The 13,549-nt window shown below is 30.4% G+C and overlaps 1 protein-coding gene across 5 annotated transcripts in view; it reads right to left on the bottom strand.

The window, feature by feature from the left end:
* The window catches only part of LOC106869439 (zinc finger protein basonuclin-2), a 215,177-nt gene that overhangs the window by 67,266 nt on the left and 134,362 nt on the right, over positions 1 to 13,549 (bottom strand). For all 5 annotated transcript variants that reach the window (XM_052977305.1, XM_014915187.2, XM_052977296.1 and 2 more), the window contains exon 4: positions 3,713 to 3,951. In XM_052977305.1, the coding sequence (XP_052833265.1) occupies positions 3,713 to 3,951 (239 nt within the window). The remainder of the gene's footprint in view (positions 1 to 3,712; positions 3,952 to 13,549) is intronic.

The following is a 13,549-nucleotide window of genomic DNA, read 5'->3' as shown; positions in this document are numbered from 1 at the left end:
AATAAATAAGCAATTAAAAATCACATCATATGTAAAGTGATCAGATTTGAAATATATTTCATGATCAAATATTTGTAAAGATTGATGAGATTTGACCTAATTTCACAGTACACCCTGAGATTATCAGTGAGAAACTGAAGTGTTATGAGATAGTTAACACTTTCGTTACCAAATTCCTGTTAAAATGTATTGCCTTTGTTTGAATTAATTTTGATAATAATGAAGAATTTAATAAAATAACCCTACTATTATTAACCTGGAGTTTGGAACATGAATTAATATAAAATTTTTATGGAAGGTTTTAATTTAGTTCACTTTTAAATTGGAAGTTTGTATCCTTAGGTGGTCTTGGGTGGTTTGGTATCAAAAGGAGAAACCTCTGAAATAAATCATACTAGGTGGTATTTTGGTGGAAATATCTTTTAATCCATACATTAAGTAAGACGGTAGAGGCTCCAAGGAACATATGTTTTTGAATAATCTCTGGAAATATCAACCAGAATTCCTGTTTGAGAATGGAGTATTTCTATGGTATATTACCAGAAAATTTACTGTTATTTTCAGCAAGATTAATATTTTGTTAATAAAGAAGAGTGTTAGTTCTATGAAATTATGAATATTAAAAATAACTATACGGGTATTAATGAACCAGAATTAGTTCAAATACATTAGGTGAACATTTATTTTCATTTTTAATAAAAGGTGGAGTAAAATGTATCTCAAGCACAAAACTATCAGGTATGTGTGTGTGTGTGTGTGTGTGTGTGTGTGTGTGTGTGTGTGAGTGAGTGTGTTTGTGTGTGCATACATTATTTTTTTATCCCTTTATCTTTTAACAGATTTTTAAGCAAAGCCATTATTTATAATTATCAATTAAGTAATATCTATTGAAAAGAGTTGAAAGATTAGATGATGGAAGAGAAGTAAATCAATAAACCATGAACCTTTTGCATAGCTCATAGAATTTTGAATGTAGAAAATGATTGATTTTTGAATGAAAATATTCCAACTTCAGTCAGTAAAGCATAGAAATATAACTATTCAAACTTATTCCAAATCCTATTAGTAAAGTTTTTCTTTCTTATATTTTTATTCATTTATTTATTTTGGTAATCTAATTTACTAGTCTTTATATAAATATTATTTTGCTTCACTTATATTCTTCTCTACTGATATATATGTGTTGTGTGTGTGTGTGTGTGTGTGTGTGTGTGTGTGTGTGTGTGTGTGTGTGTGTGTGTGTGTGTGTATGTGTGTGTGTGCTGTGCTGTGAGTCAGCTTTCAATATTGATGGATATAGTTTGACTCAGAGACTGAGTGGAACTTCAGTTTATCTTTCTTTGACTAGAAGAAAGGTAAGATAAAATATATGAAAGAGAATTCTCAAGCTTTAGTAATTATTTTTCTCTTTGTGAAGCTGATCACACACCTTTTCTTTTGATTTAACATTTTATGTCATTTTTCTTTCATACCACATTAATGAGTGATTGTTTATTTGTTGGCACCTATTACTAACCACTCAAATGTGAAGTAGGGAGTGGTGCATGTTTTTGTTTAGTGAGACAACCCGGAGCCAGTGCTCAAAGGCATGGCACAATGATAGTAATAAGATCCTTTCTTGGATGCTCAATTCCTCATGGTGTGTTAGGGGCACCACTGTGACACACATTGTGCTTTAGGTATTTTTAGATCAAATGGAGCCTATCCCTCTCCGTGTCTTATCACAACTGATTTTGTCCATTACAGTATAAGTACATTTTTTTTATTAACTGTAAAAAGATGAAAGGAAAATTTGATCATGGCAGTATTTGAACTCAGAGCACAGAGTCAGAATGGTAGTCTATCCAATGCTCTAATAACCCTGTCAATCACTATATGGTTGCTGTATGATTACTTCAAAGCTGTTTCTCCTATTAATTTAACAAATTATAATCTATCTCCTTGGCATCTACCTGACTTGGTGGGGCAAAGTAGTCTTGCATCATTGTTCAGTTAGGATTTAAGCTGCATCTCAAAATAAGACTGAAATAACCAGTCCATAATGCAAGACGAGGTAGAATCTATGAAGATCTTGAGTTACCAAGATACCAGAATCTTCTTTTCACCTTGTACGTGTGTTCCAAAGGAATTTAGAGCAGTATATTTGACATCAATTTGATTAAAAGAATTGCCAGTAGAGTGTCAAATCAAATATCAGAACATCTTAGGGGCTCCACTTCAGATATATGATAAGTTTTATGCCTTTTGTTACACAAGGCATTATCTATTATTATTTGTAAAATAATACTGAAATGTTATTTAATAGCATTTTTTTTATTGTTCAGAGGAAGGAGCAGAGACCGTGGCCATTACAGATCTCTCCACCAAAACTGATCAGGGATTATGAGATTAATGTTCAAATAAAACTATTTCCTTTCTTTTTATATTTTCTTATCTATATAGAGGCATAATTAGATATTTGTTGTGAGGGATAATTTATGTAATTGTTGTAACAAATAAAATGTTGCTAAATATAAAAAAATAATACCTATTTCACACACAAGTGAAATGAACAGTCAGTCAATAAATATGCTTCTGCTTTATTATTTGTAACCATCAATATGGATGATGAGTAATTACACCTAAAGAATTCACTTGAGGAAGAAAAAAGAATGTCAGAGCTTCTACATGGTCATTCAATCTGCTGGAAATGGCAGCTAAATTTCGTGCAATTAGACCATGTCACCTTGAAGAGGAAGAGGGAACATAATATTGTCCTAGATTATAAAAGAAGGATGATTTAGTCATAGCTAGAACACCTTTGATTTTAGATCAGATTGGTCAAGGCTAACCTGGGGCTAAACAGCAACTTGTGCCGGTAACTGGATGTAAAGATATTTATGTCTTTCTTAAGTATGTTAGTCATGCAGATAAAGTGAAATAGCAACAAATAAGAAGTAAAACTGAAATGAGCTAATAAGGGAGCCTAGAAATGGCAGCCAAATCTCCCGCAAATAACCAAATCATTGCCTACTGTCTCATAAAACAAAGAATATATCAAATGATAGAGCCCTAGATACATTATATCTGAAAAAGATAGGATGGGATAGGATAGTCATGGCTGGAATGCCTTTGACTAGAGCTAAATAACTGAATTATTCTATGAAGTGTATTGTCTAGATACACTCCATAGAATAGTGGATGATCTGAACAACATTAGTAAGTAGGAGGTGATAAGTGTATTGTTGCACTGATGACTATTTTGTAAGAAACACCTAAGGACAAATAGTCATATCAATAGAAATGAAAGATAAAAAGGTTAAAATTTCATTGCTATAAAATACTTAATGAAGCTGTCTGATATGTGTATAGATAAATATTAAAAAAATCAAGGATTAAGAAAATGTCTAAAGTTGAGAAGCATATTGAAATCTTTTTTTTCATTTTAATTGAAGTTTACCCCTTTAGCATTCAGATAACTTTGGTGTCAATTAATCACTCATTATCTCATTACTTTGAAATATTAATGATGTGATCATTTATTTTTACAATGACATTGTAGGGTAGGTGTGAGAAGCTGGATTTCGCCAATTTGAACATAAAACAAGTAGAATATTTCGGCCAGATACAGCCAGTTTAAATGCTAAAGGGTTATATAAATGAAAATTATACAGATGCAACACTGACAATAATAATTAAAGAAACAAAAAAAGAAAAGAAAAAAAAAACTAACCTGGAGGATATATCCTCGAGCATAATCTTCATAGGACCATCCGAATCCATGCAGCACCTGAAGCACCTCCTCATGCTGCAGGACACTAAAAAGTCGATCCAACAGGATCTTGAGGCGAATCGGTGTTGCCTGTGCACCATAGAGCATTAAACTGGCAATATCAAACACTATATTTGGCTGAACTATTTCTACCTGCATACCCATGTGGAAAATATGCTGATATCCAAGTTTGTCTAGTGCTGCAAATAAAAAAATAAAAGTACCATAAGTAAAACATGAAAAATATGAAAGAAATATTTTTGTAAAGATAATAAGAATGTTAGGTCTTGAAAATATATTGTAAGTAAAGAGAAAAGTCATTGGTTCAGGGAAAATAACAACATTACACAGAAAGAAGAGGAAAATCAGTCAGCTAAAGGCCCAGATGTAAAATAGATATTCTAAAAACTTATATATATTTAAACTGAGCTTTTCCGTTTGAAGACATTTGAAATAAAGTATTCTCCCTTCCCTACAAAATCTAATTTCCATTAAATGACAGCAGTTGTCTCCAAGTTTCATTTAATTTTATTGAATTCATTTCCGAAAACCCAAGAACTGATATAAGAGACAAGAAAGGAAACTTTTCAAAATAGAATTTAATTAAAGATTCTTATTTTTGACACGTTTTTATGATGGAATTAGTTATGGAAATAAATACTGAGTCCTTTACTGGTGTATAGGCATTGTTATGTAAATTAAATTCTATAGTTTAACGAAAGGCAAATTTTTGGTAAGCTGTAATTGAAAAATAACATGTCCAAATATATATTCGTGAGTGGACAAAGATATGTGTGTATATACACATTGCACATCAGAATCATATAAAGAATAATAACAATGAATTACATAGTTGTTTTTTAGACTTGATTCTAAAAAATATTTAGAACATTTCTTTTATTCATATGTAGTAAGCACAGTGTTAATGGATTAGAATAAATAAATAAAAAAGTAAGCTAGCTTGTAGATAAAATTTTCCTTGTTCTTTCTAAAACTATAGTTAGCAATCATAAAATTTATACAATGAACATTTATACTACACATTCATATTTGCATAGTACTCAAGTAAATTAAACAAAAGAATGCTATATACAATTAAAACAATATTTGTTTCATTCCAGAATTCTTGAAGTCAGAGGGAAAAATCTTACAACTAAATTTAGTGATTATCAAAACTTGTAAAAAAAAATCCTCACTCCATCTGTAAATGTTAACATTTTGTACAATGTCCTCTCATTAATCCTGAAAATCAATGTAGGCATTTTCATTCAAGAAGCAAGCAAATAAACGATGTATAGATATGTGTATATGTATGTGATTTATAGTATCAATAATTCAACAGAGCTTTATTCCCATACAGCTAATTTCAAGATATTGATTGATTTAACATATCAATATTCTTAGTAGTAGTTGGATGGAATAAAATATTTTTTTTATTTCACTCAACATAACCAATTAAAATAAATTTATTAAAGCTTTATGTTAAGTGAAAAACAACCAAATTTGATTGGTTTATCTGTCTTCTGAGCAACTTGCTATTTGGTGTCTATATCAATAATGACTGATATACATATCTACTCAGTTCAATACAATGGATTTATCTCAATATGAAATATGGCAATATTCTATTTCCCTGTCATCGCTGTTCTACCCAATGTTAATACCTCCAAGTTGGTAATTGACAATTTTCAGAATTTCCATTTATAGAAAATACACATTAAAAATAAATAGAAATTCAAATATATTGATTCGGAAAATGTTTCAGTATGAGTTGAACAGAAAAGCAGATCAGTGATATTTTTGTTTTTATTAGAGGGAAGCAACAATTTTCACTTTCAGCTCATAGATAGAGATTTTCAAAATGTAGTATAGTACTTAAGTAAACAAAATATCTAAGAAAATATGTACACTAAACTAATTGTTTAGAAACACAATTTGTTTTTACTTATACAAATTTCATCTGTAAAGATACTGAGATTTAAGACATATTTTTTGAAAATAATCATGCACAGTTGATCTGACGTAATACACAAATATTTCAATGTTGTTAGCTCTAGATTAAGAAATATGTGAAAGTTATTGGGTAAATCACTATGTTGTTATCAGTTTGTATTTAGTGAATGTATTTATATACTTTCTTTAATGAAAATATTTAAGAAATTGAGTATGATGGAGAATATTGTTTCAAATAGATTTGATAGAAAGTGATTTGAAATGAAGGAAAATTTAACTAAATAATATAATGAAATAGACCAGACTGAATAAGCATCAACATGTCTGACATGAATTTTTGTTGTTAAAATTATAATCTAAAGTGTTTATTTACAATATTTATATCGAGACTGCATTTTAATCAGTTCAGTCTCAGATTATCAGGTCTCCTATTCCTTTAAATCCACATGATGATTAGGAGATCTTACCAATTGAAACAAAATGTAGACATACAGATATGTACTCTCTAAGCATCAGGTTAAAAGTCTGTAAAGTGATAATCTTGTGACAACTGATATTTTTTCATCAAAATAATATTAAATATGTATATAATATTATATTTGGTGGTTCCATAAACTATAATTTTATTAATATATTCTTTAAGATTTTATCCAAACTGTTGTTAAAATTTGAAATGAAATCTTCATCTTTTCATGAATCAAGCCCACATGATTTGAAGCATATTTTTGTAGTTCTAACACGTATATTTAAGAATTGACAAGTGCTTGCATTAGTCTTTAATTTTGAAAGAAATTTAACCAAATAAGACTGTAGCCCACTGCAATTTTATTTTTTGGTCCTGTTTTATTTAAAAAAATTTAGCCATTAGTTTCTGATGTTTCTTCTCCAGTTATCAATGGAGAGGGCATTGTCTGAAACATTAGATATTGTCTCCTCACAGCACCAATGCCACTTCTGACTTTTGTTGAATTACCTTTCGTCAATGCAGGCCACTGCTTACATCCTCAGCTTTTTGGTGTTTATTGGTGATGTTATTTACTCATATTAGATTGATATATTACATTTGAGTAGTAACAGTAAACAGAATAGAACTAGCATTAAAAGGAATTAAATAAGCCTTGACACCCAGATACATTTAAGATATGTCTTTCCTCTGTAATTATTTTAATGAAGAGGCAAATTATAAAATTGACACATATTATTGAGGAATTTGCAGTTACTTTTCTTGAGGATATCTAAGTGAAATAAGCCTGAGTAAACATCAAGAGGGTGGAATGCCCTGAAAAGATTTTAATCTATTTAAAATGAATTTTCAGACATGGGAGGAGAATTAATTTTATAGAAGCTATGTGAGTCAATTAAGCATATTGCAGTATATTTACACCATTCTATCAGAGTAGAAGTTGGATAAGCTAAGTTAAATACATAATCCCTACTACTAATTCTAAGTTGTCTTTAGGTCAGACATTAACTTTTAATGTCTTAAGTATTGAGACAAATATGCCCAATGATAACCTTAAGAAAATTGTTATTAAAGGTAAATTTTTCATAGAAATCCAATTACAAAAAATTAGTGAAATAGTGAAATATTTGACATTTACCACTGTACATGTGTATAATATTTTTGTAGAATATTTAAATCTTAGTGATATGTTCAATAATAAAAGAAGAGTAGTTAATAATATTGCAAAAGTATGGTGTGTAAATGTACATGCATACATGCACATGTGAGTGAGTATGTGTGTGTGTTTTATACATGCATGTGTGAATTGCTATTCCAAGGAATAAGATAAAATATTCTACCAGATTATTTTGTACTGTGAAACATCCATGCACAAAATTACTCTATCTGTCTGTCAGCTGACTGTCTGTCTGTCTCTCTTTCATACATACACATACACAAAGCACACAGACATAACCAGCTAACCAAAGTTATATATTGAATACACTAAAACATGTCATTATTGCTGTTTCTAACTTTATCATTTCGTAGAAGAGCTTTTCAAGAGGTTTGGTGATTAAAATAAAAGCAAATAAACAACAGACAAAAACTAAAAACCAAACTGAAGTAGACAGAAGAAAAATCTATAAATAAATTAATAATGTAATAAAGAGACAGAAGAAAGGTTTCTAGTGAAAGCTTTCTACAAGTATAAAGTGAAGAGTTCAATGAACAAAATGCTATCAGATGTCATTGAAATAACTAGGTGCCATGGCGAATAATAAGTTCTTGTTATGACTATCATCATTGTGCTTAATTAAATAAACAGTACAAACACAGGTATATGTGTACAGATGTATATGTATGTATATACTGAGATTTACATTATTATATTTATATATAATTTATAGAACTGATTATACTACCTTAGCAAGAAGCCTCACTGATAATACTATCTTTATATGGAAAAAACATAGGTCCAGAACAAACAAGATTAATTGTCTACCTCATCCTTCACCCATTCAGAACAGAGAAGTAGAATAAAGGAAATAAAAGGACAAATAAAAACTATAAAAGAGAACAAGTCCCTATTGAGAAGAATGCCAATCTTAGTCGACAATTTCATTTCGTTTAGACAAAAATTTTGATCAGTACTGAGGCCTGGGTTTGTTCCAACAAAGATACATTGATGTTTGACTTGAGAATCATAAAGTTTGATACTTAGAGCAGATGGCATGTTGTGTCTGTTGCAGAGTGGCACCTTGCATATTATTAACCCCAAATCTTGCAAATGCAAAGTGTCAGCAGTCCTCAATACTAGGGTATGCTAGATGATGAGACATGCTACAATGTCTTAAGTTTGTGTCTTTATCAATTTAAAGCAAATAAATTTGAGACAAGATTTAAAAGGTCAGCATGGGGATTTTTAAAGAGAATAAAGTGGAGTTACTTTAACCGGAAATCAAAATCTTGTCGTCCCATATAAACAACACTACCATAGAATTAACACAATTGGCAAGTACTTACCAGATATACATAGGAAAAATTTCAATAAGATGGATACAAAACTTTTCTGGTTTTATGCAGGAATATATAAAATTATCTGTACAATAGTCTTATATTAAATTTGAAATTCTAATAAAATTCTACATGAAAAATGCAAACAAAATCCATCAAAACTATTAGCATCAAAATGCTAACTTTTAGAGAAGCCAACAGCTCCACTTTGAATTTCAGCCAAGAATGAAAATAATTTTCCTATTTGATCTTATCATGAAGCAATGACAATCTAAATAACAGTATATCTATGTTAGAAGCTGAATACTAACCTATTTTAGATCTAATTCTAGTATTCTTAGAATTTTTTGCTTTTTGGTTTTAGTTTTAGCTATAACAAAGAATATAATCCTATTGACTGTTTTAAAATACTATTACAAACTCTAGATCAGAGGAAGATGAATCCCATTTTATATTTAATATTTACTTGGATATAATTGCGAACAAGTGAGCAGAGTCACTTATTCTGAATACTTGAATATTACAAATGTTTGGAGATTTTACTGCAAGACAATTAAATAATTCACTGGCTGTCTGCCTTTGTAAAACACAAGCAAACTACATCAAGTACAGGGGCGATAAGTATGGGATGAATTTTTAAAGGTGAATTTGTAAGCTTTTATAACATTCAGTTATAAACATTTTCTCAAATATCCAACAAGAGTTCATATAATATATATATATATATATATATATATATATATATATATATATATATATATATATATATATATATATGCCTGTACAAAAAAGAAGGAAACAAACCCCAAAATTTTATGTTTAAAATTTAATGTGTGGTATATATTGTAATGTATATGTTATATAGTTAAGTTTCATCACAATGATTACATAAGTACTTTTACGTGTGTTTGTGTTATTTAATTGGGGCATGTATGTATTGTGTATTGTGTGCATGTATGTGTATGTTTGTATATATTATTCGAAGTGTACAGTATTATATATCCATTATGGCCGATCTTACCAATTGACTTTACGCTAAGGATTCAACAGTGTGTTAGATAACAATCTGATTATATAACCCTGTGCTCATCAGAGGTAGCCATTATGGAATAAAATATGGTGACTGTGATCACATGATTGACCAGATTACAGGATGTTGTTATATTGCTGGTCACAAAGCACTTTGCATTGTTTTATCTTTTGAATGATGCTACCCTGCTAGCTAGGCAAGTAGGTCAACATTCCCTCTGATTGGAGAGCTAGTCCACCACAGGGTTACCCATTTACAGCTGAGCAGACTGGAGTAACATCATATGAAGTGTTTGCTCAAGAATACAATGCACACTTGGTTCAGGAACTGAACCCATGTTCTAAGGATTGTGAGTGCAACACCATAACCATTAGGCCACATACCTTCACACACACACACGTATATACACATCCCTCCTGCCTGCCTATTTTCTTCTCAATTCTATATGGAGCATGAAGGGAGAAAAAAAAAATTCACAGAAACAAGAAAAGATAGTAAAGTGGGATGAGGTGGGTGGGTTGAAGGAATTACAATGAGAGAAATAAAGTTTGTTGCATGGAAACATGCAATGCTAAAGATTCCTTTTTAAAGATTTAACCAATTAGTTTTTCTCATGGGTTATTTATAGATGTTATAGAAATAAAAAGATGAAAATGATAATCTCAGCTATAATGTTATTTTCTATACAGATTTATTGTTGTTGTTTAACTATAGTCCAGCCCTAATCCAGCAAATATAGGATCTAGCAATGGCCATCCGTTCTTTATTTACTCAGACTCAAGCTAAGAAGACTACATCATCTAGTGCGTTCTTCCTCTTTTGAGACCATGGGATGAATTTGAGGGAAATTTGACTGCTATTTGTAATAAGATAGAAGGCTGTTTTGTAGATTTAATTTTTATCTGTGCCAGATGTTTTTGCAGTGGACATGAAAACTACCACTACTTCTATTATCATCTTTTGGTTTACTTATTAGCAACTCCCATCCTTAAGAAAAACAAACAAACAAACAAACTCAAAACAACTACTTTAGTTCCCTGCATACAGAGAAGCAAGAAGTAGGGACTACAGAAAATACACAGAAAAATCAGTTACAGGGAGTTCATGCTAGATAATACCCCCCACCACCTCTTCATGTATTTTAACAGGAAAGCAGAGTGTGTATACAGATCAAAGACATGAGGATATAACTTTAAACTCTTAAGGGGCCAACCAACTTCCTTTAGCCAACTGTCTCCTTTGCCAGAAAGGAAGCAGTCACAGTCTTTGTGCCCATATCACATTTCCATCCTCAATGTATCTGAAAAATGTCACATAACATTCATCATCAACACAATCGTCTTTGACATTTTAGGAGCTAAGTAAGAAGCACAACAAACCAAAAATGGTAAAGTTAAAGTAGATGCTTCAAGGAAGTAAGGGTCACCTTGTACATAATATCTCAACATGTTATCTTTATTGCTTAAGTAAAAAGAAACTGAAAACAATAAATAAAAAAAAGTAGATAAATGTATCAATATTCTTATATCCATACACAATGTAATGAAAAAAAATGTACATTATATATACATGTGTGTGTGTGTGAGTATTGTGACTTTTCTTCTCATTACAAGTGTAATTTCAATTGATTGAAAATTCTTTTTGGCTCACTACACAAAGTATGTTGCCCAGCACTTAACTATACATGCAATATATACATCCATACATGGGTACAATACAGACACACTTGTGCATATACAAACGTATGCATACATACATACATCCATATGTATACTTATATACATTTATTCAAAGGTGAGTTTTTACCATATACATACATACATACATACATACATACATATATATATATATATATATATATATATATATATATATATATATATATATATATATATATATATATATATATATACATACATACACAGGCACGCAGCACTTTTATCTTGTTTATAAATCCAAACACACTCATTATAGCCACACATGCACATATGCATGCATACAAACACATTTACATATAAACAACATAAATGTGCATTTATAAAACAAAAACAAAAAACAGAAAAGAGAATTAAATAGGTTTTTTTCATAGTGATCTAATATGAAGCTAATTATGACTAGTGGTAAGATAGTAAGTTTATGTCTTGAACATGTATTTATGAACGTATGCAGATGTGTGGGTGTGAAGGAGAAAGTGAATGAATGTATCTTTTATTAATGATTTTTTTGTCTGTGAAAAAAAAAATAACATCATCATGTTAAAAAGGAAATTTGTAGAGTAAGTTTTATAACAGATCTACACTTGTTTTAAAAAAAATAGTAACAAACTCTAGTTTCTTATATATTGTTTTGTAATGTTGTGAGATCTTCGTTTAATAATCTGATAGCTGGGGAGACACTTGGAACAGAGGGAGGAACAAAAAAAAACTAGAGACCTTCATAGATAAGCTGACCTCCAAGATGACCCTGGTGCCAGAAGTATCCCAAGTTAACTTAGGATGCTCTGATTATGTTAAAGAGGTGAAGGAGTATGCTCAATAAGCCAGTGTGAGTTAATAAGGATTAAAACAAATCATATTTTATTGTTAATTGTGAAAGTAAAAAAGAAAAACTTCAACAGCGCTTCATACAAATTGCTTGCTTGTTCCACTTGACAACTAGCAACAAAACAACCTCAACAAGGCCATAACTATACTGTAAAAAAAGATCTCAGACCTGTCCTGATTGTATCTATGAACATCTTCATTTTGGCGACATGTTAAGTCATTCTGGTCCTGCCAAACTGTGATATACTCTCACCAGACAACTTTGTCGCCTGGGTTTGTTCAGATAATACTAAGCATCAAATAGCCCACTCTTTACTAGTACAAAGGCAGTACAGTTTTTTATTTTTTATTTTATTTAATGTCTATGATAAGAAAAATCAGTTCTCTCAGTGGGGTATTATCACAACAACATACAGAAATGTTGTATATGTAGTACTTTACATGTGCGTAGCAGCAGAATATAAGAAAAGAAGTAGAGGTGACCTCCTTCTTACATCCCTCTGCTAAGTAGCATCACCATAGCAGCTGTTGACATGCTGAAGTTATCATCTACTTTTCTAAGGTTCATCTGGTCCTACACAGATACCTAATATGGTAAGGGACACTAGATGTTGATTAGAAAAACAGAAATAGATACAGATGTTTAGGAGACATTAGGATGACACAGAAGGGAAGAGTATTCTCTCTAATCAACAAACAGAAGGAAATCCAGGAAGTGAAAGCAACAACTTCCTTATCAAAATAAGAGGGAACAAAAAGAAAAAAAAAGGGTGAAAATGGGGACACAAGGAAACAGTATACAACAGGAAGAAGCAACTAAGACTTTAAGGAAGAATAAAATATATTCAAAAAGAGCAAGAACTATATAGCCTGTTCTTTATAGGAAAAAAATTTCAAAACATTCTTATGTATTTTACTACTACTAATACTGGTGGTAGTGGTGCTGTCGCTACTTTCACTGTTATTACTGTTTTATTTAACTTAAATACATAAATACATAAGCCGTACATTATATACAAATTAATATAATTTTGTAATAATTTTTTGACAGAAAAAGAAAATACTTTAAAAGAACAACTAAATCACTATAATTACGGGTGAAGATGTTTGTTATAATAAATTCTGGAAAATGGTATCTGCAACCCAGATTTATAGCTTTTATTGGAATCCAAAATATATACATTATAAATATCCTTTGGAAAGATATCAGTAACAAATTTTGCCTCATCTGTTTTCAGGCTTTGTAATAAATGGTTGGTTTAAGATTTTCAGTATATATATATATATGAGTATATATATATATATATATATAT

The sequence above is a fragment of the Octopus bimaculoides genome, chromosome 2, assembly GCF_001194135.2.
Source record: "Octopus bimaculoides isolate UCB-OBI-ISO-001 chromosome 2, ASM119413v2, whole genome shotgun sequence".
NCBI lineage: Eukaryota > Metazoa > Mollusca > Cephalopoda > Octopoda > Octopodidae > Octopus > Octopus bimaculoides.
Note: the sequence above shows the minus strand (reverse complement) of the source record. Positions and strands in the feature narration are given on the sequence as shown.